Below are 19809 nucleotides of genomic sequence, written 5' to 3' on the forward strand. Positions count from 1 at the left end.
TGCTACAGCTTGTGACATAGGCTAAGTTGTATTAATGGTCAGAGACTAACTGAGTTTTAATTTCCTATGCAACATATACATCATATTCCAGGTGACTAGAAACTCCCCACTTAATAACAGTTTAAGGTGAACTAATGTGATTGAGGTTTGGTTTGCTCAACACAGGCCTGTGTTCTTAAATTATTACTTTTTATCATTTTACTTTATTATTATTTTACTCACATTATTATTCTGTGTTTTACTACAGCACAACTGTTGCTGTTTTGTTTTTATTGTGTTGTTGTGTTTATCTATGGCGTGCAGTATAATATACTATAATACACTACACGTCATAGATTAACACAACAACAAAACAAAACAGGTTAAAAGTGTGTATTTGTGTGTGTGTGTGTGTGTGTGTGTGTGTGCATGTCTATTATTAATGTGTTCTCAGATTTGGGCAAAAAACACACTCATATCAAAATAAAACCATTCTGAATATGTATTTCTCCCAGTAAGCATGATATCTCATCTAGATGTTTTTATTTTTGTTGTGATACTAGGACCTGAAGCAGAGCAAGGAAGGCTGAAAAATGTATGTACTGTCCAAACATTATGAATTTGTTTGAAATTGTAGCCTAAAATTATTCAGGATATTTATTATAGGGTATGTTAAATAGTTACATGCTTCAATTAAATTGCATCTCATTTCATTCCATATCTATTCAAACCCAGTAGAATACTCATAATCACGTTCCTCTTCTGCAAACAAGAAAAGCCTTTTATCAGGGGTGCAGTGTATCCACGCACACATTAGATGTTTTTATTGATGTTTGGTGGTAAGGGACATCCAAGAAGTCTCTGAGTAAGCAGCAGAACGAACACAGAGCTATTATTTGTAATGATATTCCATACTGTTTACTCTTCTTCAAAAAAGTCTTCCTCATATCATCCAGTATTTTGTTTGCTGTTGTTTTCCTTCCCAGGTCTGGCTCATGTTAGTTTTCTTGGATGGTCTCTGATGGGATCCTGAGAGACAAAGAGAACTCTCCTCCTCTTCTTAACGTGGCACACTTTGAGGCTCATCGTATCCTCTTTCAGAAAAGGACCATCTCATTGTTGTTTGTCAGTGGGTGATGAACCCACTGTGTTTACGCCGGTGTGGTCTGGAGACGTTGGACACTTTAGTGTGTAAAAAAAGTATTCTGTATATAAACAAGGTCTATCTGCAGTGTGTGTGTGTGTGTGTGTGTGTGTGTGTGCATGTGTGGTGAGTAGTCTAGAATCACTCTAAAGACATAAGGGAGAAAACATGAGAGAAAAACATAAATAAAGAGTTAGAAATTGATAAACCGGGCTGGGAGAAAACAAGAAAGGAGTCAGGAGAGAGAGAGAGAGACAGAGAGTGATGAGAGTGAAACTCAGGATTATTAACCTACAGAATATGAGGGCTGAATTCTCCCTCTCTTCCCTCCCAAAATCACATATCTGAGTCTTCACATCTTCCATTCACTTTGATGAATTAATTGAATCACAGCTGAGCAACGGGACTCACACGAGCCCGTAAACTGGCACAGCAATGATCTGGGAGTCTAATGCCAGATAATGACAGACATGAAATTCTTCAAAGAAATTAATACTCCGTTGTTCCTTTTTTGTTCTGTAAGGGCTGAGGCCGCAACAGCATAAAAAGGGCCTTTTGATATTGTATATATTACGATTTAATGTCTGTGTCTCAAAACTTCCTTGATCAATAAGAATAATACTGAGGCTCCATGCATTTTAACATCTGCTTAGAGGCCAGAAAAAATCCTTCTCGCATCAAAGTTGTTGACAAGTACTGCACATCAGACATCTCAGAGGAACGAATGTCAGTAAGCAGTAAGGCATTTGTGATGTGCTTGTGTGAGTGTGTACAGCTGCTCAGTATGTGTGCACGGAGTTTGTGTTTACGGTTTACGGTTACAATTGCCATGTGAGTTTACTAGGAACTTGGTGTGATGATGGGTGCATTCCAATTTTGTTGCGATATGAAAATAATTTCCCAGTCTGAACGGATGTCATTCTGCTGGTGTACACACTTTAGGTGCCAAACCATCAAGACAATGGGACGCTACTGGAGCTAAGGCCCAAACCCAATCAGTGCCTCCCACAGCATTGTGTCATAGCCAGCCACTCTTGATCCCTGGATTGGGCTGATCACTGATAATTGTTTAGGGATACCAGTTCCTCTGTGCTTCTTGTAAGAATGAGATGGCACTTCCCCACTATTGTCTGTGTGTGCCATTCTCCCCAGCCATCTCCATCTCTCTGAGATGTGGGTGACATCTGACCTTGTGTGCACCTGAAGAAACCTTGATAAATAAAGATTTCCAGACTGGTTGAAACCAATGAAGCGCAACTGCAATTTCAATGTCATTTCAAGATATCCTCAGCAACAGATCCTTGAACTGCTTCCATTCAATTTGATTAGGGGAACACATGATATTATTGCCCATCAGCATCAGATATTGTTTGTGCCTTTGTGTTTGACTCTCATTTAAAGTGTTCATTCCAGGGAAAACGTATCTGTTCCATCATGAGGCTCCTTCAGATTAAGAATGGGTCGGAGATTAAATGTTCATAGTGAAGAGCAGAGGTAATTCCAGAAAGTTTGCTTGAAAAATGATAGTCCATCGAGTAAATCAAAAACTGGGTGGCAAAAAAGCTTGGGAAAACACACTGAAAAATCCAAGGTTGTGAGAACACAGTGGGGCAAATGTCCTGCTGTTTACCGAGTTGTAATGCTCAGCTCCTGTGGGGTTGGGGGGGGGGGTTTAAAGTATGTGGAACAGTTTAGACTTGTAAAGCTCTGCCGTGGGACGTGGCTGCCTCTCAATGAGTTCACGGAGCACAAGTCTCATGGCATATTGTCTTCTGTAGTTAAGAGGATTGTTTGTTTGCCCTGAATTCTTTATAAGTCAATGCATGGCGGTGTGCGGGGCTTTCTGTGTGTCTGCATGGTTCTAATCTTTTGATGTGCAGATCAAAGACAGCTGCCTCATTCCCTGTTACATTTACCCTAATTGGTGCTTATTTCATGAGATCATACTGGAAATTGTCCATATTAAGTCTCTGTTCTGTCTTTAGGACTGAGGAGAAAATACTCTAATGAAGTCACGTAAGGTATCCTAATAATACTGTCGCTATGACAGCATAGTAATTTGTGATATGTATATTAAGATACTGCTTGTGATGAGTCTTATATTTAATAGCAACAAATATATTTCTATTATTCCAATGGGGATGTTTTCATCAGATCCAGGAACAGACTATGTTGCGTAGGAAACTTACTGGCTGCGCCAAAAAAACTGTCTATGATTAAACTATTTATTGATGTTAGCACTGATGTACAGGCTACAAAGTAAGACTACATAAGTAGTTGTCAAAAAGCAGAGGGGTTAAAAATCATGCAAAAATGTGTTAAGAGTTGGCAGTGGGGTTAATAATAATCAGTATTATTGTTTAAGTAGGTGGGATGCAGTATGTTAAAAATAAACAAAACAAAAGGAGAAGTCAGGCAAAAACCTATGGTGGGTTATTAACATTTAAGCAATTTTGGAATGACGGGAAACATTGAACATACTCTGAAAACATCAAGCAAAAAAGACAAAACACATCCAGCCAAAAACTAGGAAGAAAAAGAATCTTCACTTTCAAAAAAAGGACAAGAAAATTTAAGAAAAACAAAGAAGAAAAAACTGGAAAGGGTTTCCTTTCATGCATATCAGTTTTGCATCAAAAAAAATACCTTCGTCCTCTGCACCGTCATTATCACCTAAATCATCACTCTGTTTCTTTGTAAGGGGACCTAGGATCAAGAATGGAGAAGATGGAGGAAACAGAATACAAGAACACACAAGCCTTTCAATAAAAAAGTGCTTCAAAGACAAAGAACTTTCACTTTCGTCTTTTTCTCTTGTATGAGCGTTTATCTTAAAGAGCAAAAAAGAGGAGATCTAAACAATTAAATTATTCAACAAATGTGGGTCTGGCTTCTATAAAGTATCTACAGAGGATTGTTCCTGCAAAGAAACAAAGAAGAAAACTCTAGTGGTTCAACTGAAGCCCCTTCAGAAGAAAAAAAAAGGTTGCAAAAACTTTTTTTTGCTTGCAAGCTTTTTACCGTATTTTGAAATGGGGTCAATGAGTAAATATCAAAAGACGGTATCACTGGTCACTGGCAGACTGTTACAAAGACCCAAGACCTAAACGGCCCATATTCAGAACTACATAAAAATGGCATATTCATTGCATACATTAATGTGTCAATCATAATGTACAGAATTACCTTTAAGATTGCATCATGCTATATTATACTTTTTTATATATAATTTTATCACATATAGCAAAGATTTTAGAAAATGTGAGCATATTTTGGCAAAACCAACACAGTATGGTTAGGCCTATATCAAAAAAATCTCAGCTACACTTGTTTTGTGTTTATAATAAGGTCTAAATCCATTACATAGCCAACCTGCCCAAATGAAAATAAAACACAGGTGTATGAGGTGGCTCCAAACACGTGGGCAGTTCATATATAGCAGTTCACTAGCTATGTTTATTTTGTCATCAGCAAACCATAGCACAAGCAACGTGGCAAAGGTTGCTATACTGTATAATCACTGTTCCTGTCTTAATGTTTTCTTTGTTTAAAAACTATACACAAACATAGACTCTTAGACATACTCCCACACACAGCCACACTTAGATACACATGGACACACAGTCACACATATAGAAATACAAACAAAATACATGAGCTCACAACATGGACATTATTATTCAAAAAGCAGAAGCCATCATGCAGGACCTCCTACTGTATGCATGCAAAGCAGACAGGAGTGTGACAGACACCAATGAAGAGAGAGAAAGAGAGAGAGAAAAGGAAGACTGAGCGTCCGTGAGAGAGAGCTAGGCGTCAGAGCCTGAGGTGTGTGCAGGACTGGTCTTGAATTATGGCAAGTGGGAGCTTTTTGCAGCCAAATACACAGTGTGTTCAGAGCCATGCAAGGCGTTGAATAGCACTGATCCTCCACAATATGACCTGGTGCACGGGAGAGGAGGGGGGGCGGCAGGTGTGTGAGGCAGCATGCATTGAGTAGAGACTACTCCAACAGATTATGGCAACACTGTTTCTTTCTTTTCATTTTGTCCCCCGCCTTGTGTGTGTCACACACGTGCAGGGAGACAGGCTGAGCTGGAGAAGAGAATGGCAGTCAGTATTGTGGAGGGAACAATCAACGTTAACAGCATGATTATTGTTTTCATACAGCTGGGTTTGGCGTCTTCTGATGACTTTTCTCTGAAAGATGAATACATCAGTAATTAAACAGCACATTCAATTGACAAGAAGCCTAACTTACAATATGCTAAGCAAGGTACAGTAGCATACAGTACATCTAATCAACACACATTTTGCAAACACTTGATTAGATATCAGTTTGATCTGATTATAGTCTGGTTGGTTAAACTAAATCCTAAAGATTGTTCAATCTTAAAACAGACATCATGCACTCATTAAAAGAATGTACAAAAGTATGAATATACAAGAAGTTTCCATGGAGCAAACTCCTTCCTACAGCTTGGCACAAGAGAAGACATCTCCCCTGCCAAACAAGTAAAACAAATAAGCCCACACAATAACCCCAGCTATAATGAAAATGACCTCAATCTCTCTCCTGGTGGTCTCCCAGTGTTAGTCCCTCATTACGGAAATAGATTTTTATCTATGCATAATTGCTTTGAGTGCTGTGTTCGTTATCTTTGGATGGGGCAAAACACCTCTAGTCTGACCTCCTACACCACATACAGACAGAGAGAGACATGTGCAAACCACAATGAGACAAGTTATGTTTTCTTTAACACAATCTTTTGCAGTGTGTGTGTGTGTGTGTGTGTGTGTGTGTCTTATCACAGGTTTTCTTGGCAGCATAACAGGCTTAGAAATAGTGCTGAAGCTATTGCAATAAGGGCCATAACAGAGGTTGTACATATTCTTTTATACTATGACATATTTGCCAGGACTAGCACTATAGGTTAACAGCCATAGTTGAGTGTGCAGAGGTATGCAATCACATTCTCATGAGCGTGTGAGGGATGCATTCAGGAATTCTTCCTACACTTGCAATTCTTGCAACATTTGCAATGATCAAGAATACATTCAGCAAAACAGCCATTCTGGTCAGAATGCAAGAAATGCTGTTGCACACATTGTTTGTTGAGAAATACTGTAGCATGTGGGTACTGAGAGTCATGTGAACCGAAGAAAGAAGGGCTGAAGAGACTTTTCCCTCTGATAGATCCAGTGGTTGTAACAGTGCACACACACAGTCATGAGAAGTTTCAAGGCTGGTTCAGAATGAGGGCACAGTAGCTTAACCTGTGGTTCGGTGTCCTCTCTCCAACTGTGATAAGTACCCTCACTCTTCCACTGCTGCTCTTACTCTCTCTCCCCCCCTCCCCCTTTCAGATGCATTCAGCCAGGTATCCTATCTATCACACACACACACAAACACACACACAGAGAGAAAGAGAGAGAGAGAAAGAGAGAGAAAGAGACAGAGAAACAAACAGCACACAAACACACACTGACACAGAGAGAGAGAGAGAGAGAGAGAGAGAGAGAGAGAAACATACAGCACACAAACACACACACTGACGCACACAAAAAGCACCCTCCCCTCGCATCTCTGCAGGATTTCTGATGGATAGATGGCTGGATGGATGGACAGATGGAGGCCCCACTCTGACTCTCCATGCTGCTGCTGCACCTCTGTGTGCTGGGCAGGAGGAGGGCAGAGGTGGAGGGGCGCGGAGGTTCAAGGGGCACACCTGTCTCCTCTCCACCTGTCCATAAGCACAAGTGCGGGGCAGTGGAATCCTGCGGCACAGGCCTCTGACCTCTCACCTGCTCAGTCTGCCTCAGCCAATCTCTCTCTGTGGGACTCTTTTTCTGCCTCTTCTCCAACCACCCCCCCTACACACACACACACACACACACACACACACTTTCCCACCCACTTTCAGTCTCACTGCATGGGTTCCTCTGAATCCTCCTGCTTTTGCTTTTTGACTTAACCTTGCTGTGGGCGCTCTGGTATCTTTCAAAGGCACGGAGGCGCAGGAGACAGAGATGGACATAATGATGTGTGGAGAAAAATGAAATCCTCACTCTTTCCACAGCTGCCATAAGAAAGAGGATACAATAGCAGACACACACACACACACACACACACTCACGCAAGCGCGCACACACACACACACACACATTCACATACACACACATAAATGCACGCATGCATGCACGCAGACACATACAGTACACACACGCGCACGCACACTTCTTCTTTTGCCATTATAGATTTTGTTTACACCTCTGACTGACAAACTGCAACTTCATGCTTGAGCACTCAGTAATGCAGGGAACAGTCTAAGTACAGTCAATTCCGCAGCCTGCCTCAGACCTCAGCGTCCTGACACACCACAATGCCCGTGAGGAGCCCGCAGGCCGGGTAATTAACACTGGGTGCGCAATTGATTTCAGATTGGGTACATCGACACTTTCTTCATCATAAATGTGGAGAGACCAGATGTAAATGGAAACACATCACCTCCCAGGCAATGGTTGAATAAACACTAGCTGGTATACTCTACTTTTTTAACTAAATGCTATTAGAAAAAGGAACAACCTTGAGATGGTTGAAAATGCCATCACTTAAAAGTGTCACTTGTATGTGAGCTGTGGGTTGGGAGAGGTGATCTGAGGGGAAACTATTACACTGGGAGCCAGAGAGCATAGCCGAGGTCTACAGCCTTTGCTGCGGAGTTCGATAAATGCTGATCTGACCAATCAAACACTGTGCCAGGACCCCAGAGAAATGTTTTCTTGGTCCTCTGGAGAAACATTTTACTCTGGGGGCTTGGTTAATCCACTCAGTGACTGGGGAGAAGGAGCACTAGATCTTTTAAATGGATGACTCAGGACCAGCTGGCACCTGAGATAGAGTATGCATTACCAGGGCCAGAACATGTTTAGAAACAGCTGATGCAATTATGAACCCCTCTCCCAGCCCACGCACGGGGACACACACACACACACACACACACACACACACTAGATGGTAGTAAAAGAGCAAAGAGCGTCTTGTACTGTGGCAATCAGTAGCATTAGGTTGCTCAAATAAGTGTACAACAAAATGGAGAATGGTGCAGATCAAAAAGCTGATGCCTGAAAATGGAAAAAAAGGAGTCCAATAGTGTACGCTTGTTGATTGCAATTACAAATTCAACTGTTGCAGTGCATCAAAATGAGGACTATTTTAAGATATGTCTGTTCAGGGTGAATTTTTTGGTAAAAACAGATTGATGCACTAATGGTGTGTAGTTTGACTGCTTCCTGGAAATAGTAATGTCAAAATTCTACTCAATTTATTATTTACCACTTACAAGCTAACAAGACTAGCTGACACGGCTCCAGCAATGCAATATGACAAAGATGTACTCTTAACACTTTTGACCTGAGTTGCAAAAAAGGGAGAAATACACAATTATTATTATATCTGAAGTTTAAAAAGAAAATAGCCTACAGCAACCGAAACTAAGTGGCCAGTCAGAGGCACACAATAACATATAAACACCCATGCATAGCCAGTCAGACAAGAAGAATATCCTCTGGCCATACACACAAAACACATCTTCCATCCAGAGTGTAGATCTATACGGAGCCGTGTTTTCCACATGCCTGCCTACGACAAGGATTCTCACAGATCTCCACGGTAACACGCCCAGGGCGACCATCCACGGAATATGGAACTAAAAGCTTTTTCACAAGCAGCCACATAGCTCTCTCACCTCCAGCTCCCATGGAGCAAGGCATCTTAACGCTACACACTAGCAGTCAAGCCTGGGAGAGACAGAGAGAGAGAGCAAGATGCACGGACAGGGAGGACAGACAGAAGAGTGAGAGGAAGGGGTGCATGACAGAAAGACAGGAAAACAAGTATGTGTGTGTGAGAGAGAGAGAGAGAGAGAGAGAGAGAGAGAGAGAGAGAGAGAGAGACATTTAACAAAAAAATCATGAGAGAAAAAAAGAGATATTTCAAGAAATAAGTGCCATTTGATTTGCCTGTCCCTTAACTCTGACTCAGGACATTAACCCAATGCTTTACATGGCCAAACCAGGTATTCTCCCTGTAGATGAGGTGCCATTTCCTCTGAATGATGCCACACAATGGTTGTGTGTTCAGCACGGGAGGCTTGTCAAAAGCGCACTGACTCCTGACTCCCCAAGCAGCCGTTCTACATGACACGGATGTGTGTACAAGCCTTTCAAGTCCTCGCAGTGCTGTCGTCGCAAGGAGGTTTTGTACCACAGAAGCGATACAGACGATGGATTCAAAAGATCACTCCTCTCTGTAAAACTAATTCAGGCCGTTGACAGCATGAATATTACATGGCAATACTAGAATGTTTCTTTTTCTAATGAATAAAAAACACTGCAGCTTTGCATCCAGATATATAAAGAAGAAAAATAAGCATCTACCCTGATGTGGAACTCTCGCTAGGCGTTTCATGAATATTTGATTCACTTTTCAAAAACATGGCTGACATTCTCCTTTCTAAGGAGAGGGGGTTATTTGCTGCCACCTGAAAGGGGAACTAACGCGGGTCCTGAAATATCAACAGCTAACGCCAACAGCTAACAGCTTTTTTCCCCTCTTTGCCTTCCAAAGACCCAGGCAGGAGTGCAAGGGGAAATGGGGGACCAAAATGTCACCGTGGGCTCAGACTGTGAGGAGTCCGTGGCTCATTAGGGCCGAGTGGAGATGGGGAACTTAAAGGCAGGTAGCACGGGGAAGGTTTCATTAGGAGCCGTCAGAGCTGTGCGGCGTGACACTGCCGAGATGACAAACCTCATAATGAGCCCTCTTCCTGTCGGGAAACAGGTGGGTGGGGCGGAGACGGGGGGGAGCGTTTGATAGAGAGAGCAGAGCAGGTCAATCGGAAGAGGAGCATTCCACGGAGCAGACATTTCACTCCCTCATCCCTCTCCCCTAGTGTGCTCTCCCTCTCTCTCTCCCCTAGTGTGCTCTCCCTCTCTCTCTCTTTCTGCTTGAGTTTTGTTCAGTGGGATCCTTCCACCCACGGCGGCTCAGATGGATGGAAATGTATAGACTCTATCTTGATTGCATGTGGTGTAGGATAGTGCGCACACACACATGATAGATAAAGAAAGAGGGAGAGAGAAAGAGAGGGAGAGAGAAAGAGAGGGAGACTGCTTGAGAAGAACAAATTACTTTCTGAAGGCAAATATTGATTTCAATAAAGCCTTCTGGTACAGGCAGAAGCACTATATATTAGAGATATTAAAACGCATTGGTATTACATCACAGTGATGTCCAGTGGTGACCAAACCGATAGGAGATGGCCAGCTGCCACTGTTAAGTCCACAAGGGCATGACTAATACACTGTAGATTAATATGGCTTCTGACAAACACCACCTCCTCAGCCCCTCCATCTCTGAGGCAGTTCTTTAAAAACTCCTCTATAAAGCATGCTCGTCTTTCTTTGTTTCAAGGACATCTTTCTGTTAGACATTTTCTTCTCTCCTCTGGAAAAAAGTTGAGGTCATTCTGAGTGTCTTTTTTATGTGCATTGTATCTCCTCTGTAATATCTTTTGTATGAAAGAATGTTGCGGAGTATGCGCTCTGATTGATCTGGACTGAGGATGGGTTGCATTAGCATATCTGCAAATCTGTACCCCCCCACCCCCACCCCCCTTATAATAATCCTGCAACGGCATCCACACTTCTGAGTGGAATAAAATAAATAAATTTGAGAGTAGAGTTGCTTATTAAGCTTACAGTAAATGTGACACTCTCCAAGATCTGTCTGCTGAAATTAATTTATTTTCCTCTGAACTCCGGACAGCCTTTAATGAGAAAGAAAACCCGAGATTGGAGGGATTTGACACATGTACTGTATTAGACACACTTTCAGCAATGGTGCCTTGCTCTCTTTCCCTCTACTCCCCCTGTCCCTTTCTCACAGTCTATGGTCTGGGTTTTGGCACTGAGGGAGAGGAGGAGGGGGAAGTGGGAAAGGCGAAGGGGAAACAGAGGTGGCTTGTTTCAACTCGGCATGCCTTCAGGCACCACCAGTGGACGGCAGAATCTACATTTGCACAAAAATATGGCAACAAAAAGAAGGAAATAGAAATAAAATACCATCACTATCAGGTAAGATTCAGAAAATTATAAATCATTCAGTGAGAGAACTGTGAAATGTATATTGGTATGTGTGTGTGTGTGTGTGTGTGTGTGTGTGTGTGTGTGTGTGTGTGTGTGTGTGTGTTTCTGTCTCTTAGCGTACCCCCTGTAGCCTCCCAGTCCAGCGTGCCATCTTAGCAGACTTATTAAACTCTTCAAGCACAACAGCTCTTTGCTGCGGTGATTAACAGTAATCTGACATTAGGAAGCAGGCAAGCTTTGCCAGGTCTCAGTGCAGCCGATGCGGCTTGGCTGGCAAGTCTCCGGGCATGCCACAGAGACCAGGGCTCCTCCGAGGAATGACAGAGAGGGAGAGCGGGGATGTTCAAAGAGGGGCCTGTCGTGTGTGGGGACGGCAAACGGACTAATTTGCCAGCGCATTACATTTTCACATCATTTCAATTTCAAAGTGCGGCGTTGTCAAGCATGCAGAGATGAAAGACAGCAGAGGGCTAAAGTGCACTGGCAGCATCGGTAGCTAGCGCCTGCTGCCGTGCTGCCGCCATCATCAACATCCTTCAAGCCCCCATCCTCGCCTCCGACAGCACGTCAGCAAAATTATGCATCATTTCCCAGCTCTGAAACAAATTCAAACCAATTCCTTTTACCCTCCATTTCCCCTCTTTTTGCTACACACACATGGACGCAAAGCAAAGCACAGATCGCCTTTGATGACTGTCTACAAATTACTAAATCTGTCTTTAATCAATTTTTAATTATGTCAACACTGAAACATAACTTCAGTGTCCTAGCTAACATGGCCTGAGATATTTTTGGTGGGAGGATGTCTGCATCTCTGTTTTTTTTTAAGTTTGGGGAGTTGAGGGTCCAAAGCCATATTGTGTTGTCACTCAGGGATTGGACCGTCAGACTGACATTTTAAGACACACGTCTGCTGCCATTACTAACGCGTGCGTTGTTGCACAAAGGACATGAAATTGAGCAGCAAAGTGTGGTTTTACATCACAGTAACATCTGTTTGTTTCCTCAGGCAAACAGATCTCATAAACATACACACACATACACACACACACACACACACACACACACACACACACACACACACACACACACACACACACACACACACACACACAATAGAGAGATGAAAGACATTTCTATGGAGTTTTTTTTATGGAAAAATATATTTCCTTGAACTACAATAATGTTCTCAAAAAGAGAGTTTTGCCTCTATCATCATGAGTGCTGCTAACCGTAAGCATGTCTTATCAAAGCTGAGTTTAAACCCAGCCATCCACTTTAAAGGCTCTGAGAGAAATTAGAAAAATGGGAAGAAGGTTAATAGTTATAGGCTTTTTATGATGAGGTACACATAAGAAAACTAAAAGAAAAACAGCCAGAGGTACAGTTCATATCAAGGCAAATAGCTCAGATGGTATAAGCTAAAGGGGAAAAAAACAGACAGATTCAGCAGATGCTGAGATAGATCTTCAGAAATGGTGCTGAACATTCCATGTGTATTTTGGACTCCATCCACCACTATCATATTTACATACTGTAAACTAAGTATGATATAACCCCAAAAAGAAATGATAGGTACACCTGGAAAATTAAAAGAGTGTGAAAAACATAATTCTGAAGGACACTGAGGAAATTAATTCAATAAATACATTATATGTTTATCATCAAACTAATATTGTGAGAGTCATTCATTATTTGGCCTATCTACAAGAGGAAATTAACTTAGGGAAAGTGAAACAATGTATCCTCACAATACTACACTTCACTAACACACCAATGAGAGTGGAGAAACAAAACACTGCACTAGATCAATGTCTACCATTTGCTGATCACTTAGTTATATCAGCAATCAAGCCAAGTTGATTGATCTCCTTTACGTTTGTATTAAAGTTAATGAGAACTATAGCCTTTCACTTGATGAGTCAGTATTACATCCAATAGTGAGACATGCAAAACACTAAATTAACTGCAAACCAAATAGTGTCACATCTGCACAACTGTCAGGCAACTTCCAGAAGACAGTGACTAATCAATAACAGGAGAAGACTTAAGTAAGCATGTGTGCCTATACAAGCCTTTACACATGCAACAATTGTTACAATTGTAATAATTGTTACATTGAAAATGTAAATTTAAATCAGCTTTGCCCAGAATAGCCCAACCTAGTAACTCACATGCACCCCAACCACTTCTATGCAGTGTTGCTAGGGGATAGAATCATCAATGAATCAAACTTCACAATATGTCAAACTGTCACGTTTTTTAATTTATTTTGTATTTCAATGACACATGCTGGCTAGCTAATGATTTATTCTGCTTTGTGACACAAAACGGCATATCATAAAAGTAAAAAATGTGCTATAACTATGTTGTGCCTCTGTTAGAGAGTATTATGAATATTATGCACCAATTAGCTTTTATCAAAGTATCTTTTCCCATGACAGTCTAGTGAGACATATCCTGCAGCTCCCTATAGTGCATATAGACAGGAAGAGAAAGAGAGAGAGGGAGAGAGAGAGAGAGAGAGAGAGAGAGAGAGAGAGAGAGAGAGAGAGAGAGAGAGAGAGAGAGAGAGATGCCTGAAATACCTCATACCAGCATCATGGGATTTAATGTATGCTGAGCCACAGGAGTATAGCGTGTCAGGGCTGATGTGTGTGTGTGTGTGCGTGTGTGTGTGCGTGTGTGTGTGTGTGTGTGTGTGTTTGTGTGTGTGTGTGTGTGTTTGTGTGTGCGTGTGTGTGTGTGTGTACACATTGCTGTGGCCATGAAATACGACTCGTCAATGAAACCAACAACTGTGTGTCGCCCTTATCAGATCCCATCCTTATGGAGGAAGCAGGCTGACAAAAATAGCAGTGACACTGTATCAGCAGCCCCCTCGACTCATTTCAGAGCCATTTGGTGTTTGCCTTCCAACTGTATAAATATGTACCACAGCAGTCCTCCACTGACAAAAAAACACTCTGTAGAGAACGATAAAAAAGAGAAAAAAACTGGCATGAAGGTTGGAAATAGAGAGGGAGGCTGGGACAGTTACGAAGAGAGCAAGGTGGCGCGCCAGAGAGAAAGAGATGGACTGAATCCAGGCAGGCGGAGGGAAAATAAGTAATAAATGGCTGAAAAGGCAGAAGAAGGAGAAAAGACTAAGTTAGAGCTCATGAAGACAAAGCCAGGCAGACGGGTTGAAACACAAGTAAGAGAAAGTGTGAGACAGAAAACTGCTCTTTGCAAGAAATGCTCTTCTGACAACCCAAGGCCCTGCATTGTCTTCAGAAAATGACTTGAGTAAATGCCTACATATTGCTACTCCAGGCAAGGGTAATGAACTAGTAAATTAGTCTCAGAAAGCTTTAATTAGTATCAAAGTATGCCAAACTGAAGTCAACCCATTAATCTGGGCTCCCTTCCCCTGCTGCTTTTTGATGACTTGAAAAGTGCACCGCCAATAAAAGACAAAAGGAAAATGGATATGGATTTCCTCACTGAACTGACCAATGGAGATGATTAAGTAGTTCATCACACAAAAATATAGAATTCTTCCCACGGAAGCATCGACCTGTCCTATAGATACATTAAAAGGCTGGCAGGAAATCATTGGGCATACGGTCGACTATGGATCTCGTGGAGGACTCCGACCGATTGATCATCACTACTGGGTGTATGTACTAATGCACTCACAGAGTGTTGGAGACCTAAGCAACAGTACACCCACTCACTCACTGATCAAATACATTAAAGTGACATCACCCTTCTGTGTTAACCACAGGACAATCATTGCCTCCTGTGTCCTGTACACTTTATTCTGAAACAGTGACAACTACTCAGGAATGTGCTCTTCATGCCCCTACAAAACACTTTTCAATTAACGTGCATGCCTTAGCTGTAACTTAGAGATAACACTGGACAAATATACTGATAGCTGATAGCTACTGATAGCTACTGATACTAATAGTCTAAAATCCAGACATGGTGGTGTTTTTCCCCATTAATGAATTCTGCTATTGTGTCCAAACAAAGTGAACTGAAATGTTAAATACACATGGGAGTGCAGATCAATAAAGATAACTTGTCTAGTTTGTTCAAACAGCACCTGCATCCGTTCACCATCATAACCTCATAATCCATCACACCAAACAGACTAAACCCTAGGCTTTATTATTTTACTTTATTATTCTAATCAGAAAATATAATTTCATATAGGAAACTTAACTAAATAGGTGCTTTTTAAGGATTACTTCCTGTTCGTATTTCCAGTGAAATTATGCATTTTTGTAACAAAATAACTTTTGCAACGTTCCCTCACTGGGCACAATGATACTACAAAATGTTACATTGTTATGAAAACACACACACACACATACCTTTTAAGAGTACATAAGGCCTACTTAAGAATACACATACTGTATGAGACAAAAGAATAATACAATTTAAGTTTTGAAACTTATTGGTTATTTTTCTTAGTGAATCATATTCCAAACAACACTTCAAAGCATGCAACAAAAAGTGCTTCACACAGTGCAGTGTGCCTGGAATTAAGTGCACAATGCATGAACTGGCAGCAATATTTAAAGACAATATTGAGGAGAAAAAACAATATCTGGCCATCTGGCCGTCAAAATCACATCTACTGTGATCTCAATGCACATATTTCACATCAAAATCTTTCACTCCACCCACTCCGACAAACAGGTACTGGGTTACCATGGCAGCCAGATAGAGAGAGAAGAGTGTGAGAGAGAGAGAGAGAGAGAGAGAGAGAGAGAACACATGGACTCATTCACCTGTTACTCACATTGCCGTCTCACCTTACACAATATTCTTGTATCCATCAACCATTGTATTGTACAGCAGGGGTTTTCCTGAATATGTGCTTGGTAGGACTCTGTGAGTGTTTGTGTGTGTGTGCGCACAAAAGTGCGTATTCCTGTGTGGGCATTCATGCAAGACGCAAGATTAGATTAGAGATAGGAAGCAGAGGCAATTGAGAGAAAGAAAATTCAGCTGCTTGCTGCTAACAATTACTATCATTACTTGTGATGCGGGTGATTGTGTGTTGGCATCAGTATGCAAATTTGATTGTTGTTTAGAAATCCAGGTCAAGAGAGATTGAGTGAGTGAGATAAATATGACAAAAATGTAAAAGGAGGAAGGAATTGTAAAAAATAGTAAAATTAAAAAACTATTTCTCTTCACTCTTCTTTTTTTCTCTGAAGTACATGATCAAGTATTATAAATACAGCTATTTACTTTTCTCACAGAATAATGAATTCAAATAAAAAGATTCAACTAGTCCACTAGTAGCTTCCCTAGACAGTTAATAAGTCAAAGCTTTCATAGCTTACTTTTAGGGCTGGACAGTATATCGGTATATAAATATATACCAGTATATTTTCAAAAGAGATAGACAATACTGGTTCTACCGATATAGTTGATCTGATGATACGTTGCGTCCGTGCCAATGTTTGCTCCTCTCCCTCCTGTGTCACCCTTTCTGGGCAACCTACACCCACTCTTACTCTTGACCCCATGCCAGCAACAGCAGTGTTGCATTTGTGTACATGATGTAAAGAGATAGTACTGACTTACATTAATATACTATAAGACTACTTTGGACTATTGTCAATAAAGTGAGTATGCCATTCACCTACCATTTTCCGTAACACTTTAGGGTAAGGGTACATGAATTATGAATTAATTCATGATTTATGTATTACTTAATATCTGATGAATCATTAGGAATGCACATGAGTTCATAGTCTGTCATTTGTGACCTCATACATGAACACCACATCACCTAAAGCATTAGGTACGGTGTGCACATACGATTGAGAAAGTCCTGCACATTGAGAATGGCAATCAACATTGCCGTCGTATATCGTCTTGAAAGCAGCTTTTTATGCATTTGTGTAGGAGCTGGGCAAGACATTTTTTCTAATTTCCCCGTTAATTTCTTCCCCGCTGTTTTTTTGGGCCTTTTTTGCCTTTACTCGTGCATGGTATGGGCGCTGTAGCCTAAGGACATTTATCCTGCAGAGAAGTTGCTGCTTACATCTCGTGACAGTGCGTCTTCAGCTGTGCTTCATATGTGCCTTTCGCTATAGACCAGTGTTTTCTTGGTCAGTGGAGTAATGCTTTTTAGATAGTGTAATATAGCGATTTTTAGATAATGTGCTAGACCACACCTTAGGTCTTAATTGCCACACCCCTGGCACATTGTTTAATAAAAGAGAAGGCCTGTGGAAAAATTTGAGAGTAAGATAGGAATATGCTTTGCGTCGTGATATGAATGCGCTATGCGCTGCATTTCTAATTGTCAAAATAGGGTCCATATACTACCAAAAGGTGAGAAAATTGGAGAAAATATACTTTGCATGTAAAAAGCAAAGTCACTTTTTATTTTTGCCTTCAAGCAACTACGTTTTTAAGAACAAGTCCAAAAAAAGTAACCTCATTTTCCCAAGCGACTTTTTATAAAAAGAAGCCCAAATCTCGTACTATGAGCGGAATTGGCAACTCTGGTTGTAACAGCAAACTCTGAAGTGCTTCAGATTTTGTCCGTGGTTACTTCACATGTTTAATGGCAGATTGCAATCAGGGTTACAATTCCATTGTTTCCATGGAACTACTTGGAACTAACAAGATATATCTTTTTTTTTTTTTTGTAGAAACGCAGCATTATGTCAATATGTAGGCCCATTTACATGTATTCATTTAGCAGACACTTTAGCAGCCCACATGAAGTCATTTAAAGGAACCGTATGTAAGAAATGTATTTCAATTAATCATAAAATGGCCCTGATATGTCATTAGACATTAAGAAATCATGTTCATTTCAAATACTTATATCACTGACAACAGTAGTCCGGCCAGGATATTGTCATTTAAAAAGTGAAGTTGCAGCCCTCAACCGATGTTGATGTTGTTTTTGGTCATGTCATGTTGTGTTTTGGTCTGATGCGCCACCCTCTACCTATTTTTTAATCACAAAGTCAGTAGGGTTTCGGCATCCGGGTTGGCAACCTCGAGTCAGAGGGGAGGGGGAGGGGATACACCGCTCTACAGTAATTTGAAAGTGACTGCAGTACCAGTTTTGGCCACAATCTTACATATGGTTCCTTTAAAATATCTCATTCTTTTAAAAGACATCAACTTGAGTAGATTTTAGCTCAGTCTTGGATACTTAGATAATTTGGGGGTTTAAATAATACCAGGAATGAGCATAGTCTTCTGGGGTCTGTTTTTGAAAAGCATTCAAAGATTTTTTGATTTATTATAGGCTATTTGGTTTATAAAAAAATCATAAACGTGTTTTGCATCTACATATCTTTAAACATTGAAGGAAACCCTGTCTTTGCATGCTCTTTTCATCACAGCTTGTGGCTTCCCATCTGTGAGTTTGATTTACAATTCAATATGTAACTCGTAGAAAATAACAGTATATTGTGTATACCATCATTCAGCCTGAAAATACCAATCACCCACCATATGAGCTGTAATGTTAGTATAAGTATAAGTATAGTATATATGTTCTTTTGATCCCGTGAGGGAAATTTGGTCTCTGCATTTATCCCAATCCGTGAATTAGTGAGCACACAGTGAGGTGAAGCACACACTAACCCGGAGCAGTAAGTTGCCTGCTACAGTGGCACTCGGGGAGCAGTGAGGGGTTAGGTGCCTTGCTCAAGGGCACTTCAGCCATGGAAGTGGGCAGTGCTCAACCACTTCCCCCACCCACATTTTTCCTACTCTTCGGGGATTGAACCGGCAACCCTTCAGTTGAAAGCCTAATGCCCTAACCAGTAGGCCACGGATGCCCCTATTTCAAGTTGCAACCCCATATGAAATTCATGCACAGCTGTCTGTGAACATGCCACGGAGGCAGAGACACTGCAGCATCTTCACCATGTCTCCAATTTCACCAGAAGAAAAAAATAACTTACTTTGATATATTAAAGCAACACCAAAGCACTTTTCCTCTGTCGCACGCACGTTATTTGAGTTTCCAGCACCGGCTTTGCAAATAACGATGTCCACAGACAAGGTAGAGTATATTGCATGATTTTATGAAAGTATGATGTATTGCGACATCAGAAGCAAGTAAAATTTGTAGTTTCTTATGTCTCATTCCATCGAACTACAGATCCGCTACCCGATCTGGCAAACTTGCCTAGTGCGGTTATAGCCGATAGAGGGTTGCAAAGCGAATGCAGAAGTGCCGTTGACCCTATTACGAGTTGATGAAACACTGAAACGATTTTGGAAACATTATTTATTTATTTTTTTGGCCTTTTTATGCTTTTAATGATAGTGACAGTGGAGAGTGACAGGAAGTGAGTGGGAGAGAGAGTCGGGGTGGGATCTGGAAAGGACCACGGGGCGGGAATCGAACCCGGGTCGCCGGCATACGGTGAAGGTGCCCCAGCCAGTTGCGCCACAGCTGGGGCCTGGAAACATTATTTTAAGGTACAAAAAACTCTTTGGTGTTGCTTTAACTGTACATACATACAGTATATTATACCTATACATAGGTTATA

The 19809-nt window shown here is 41.2% G+C and overlaps 1 protein-coding gene across 4 annotated transcripts in view; it reads right to left on the reverse strand.

The window, feature by feature from the left end:
• The window catches only part of nlgn1 (neuroligin 1), a 203201-nt gene that overhangs the window by 92516 nt on the left and 90876 nt on the right, over positions 1 to 19809 (reverse strand). For 3 of the 4 annotated variants that reach the window (XM_042057468.1, XM_042057469.1, XM_042057467.1), the window contains one exon: positions 3770 to 3829. The exons of the other annotated variant lie outside the window; for it this stretch is intronic. In XM_042057468.1, coding sequence (XP_041913402.1) covers positions 3770 to 3829 — 60 coding nt within the window. The remainder of the gene's footprint in view (positions 1 to 3769; positions 3830 to 19809) is intronic. 4 annotated transcript variants of the gene reach the window in all.

This window comes from Alosa sapidissima, chromosome 12 (genome assembly GCF_018492685.1).
Source record: "Alosa sapidissima isolate fAloSap1 chromosome 12, fAloSap1.pri, whole genome shotgun sequence".
Lineage (NCBI taxonomy): Eukaryota > Metazoa > Chordata > Actinopteri > Clupeiformes > Clupeidae > Alosa > Alosa sapidissima.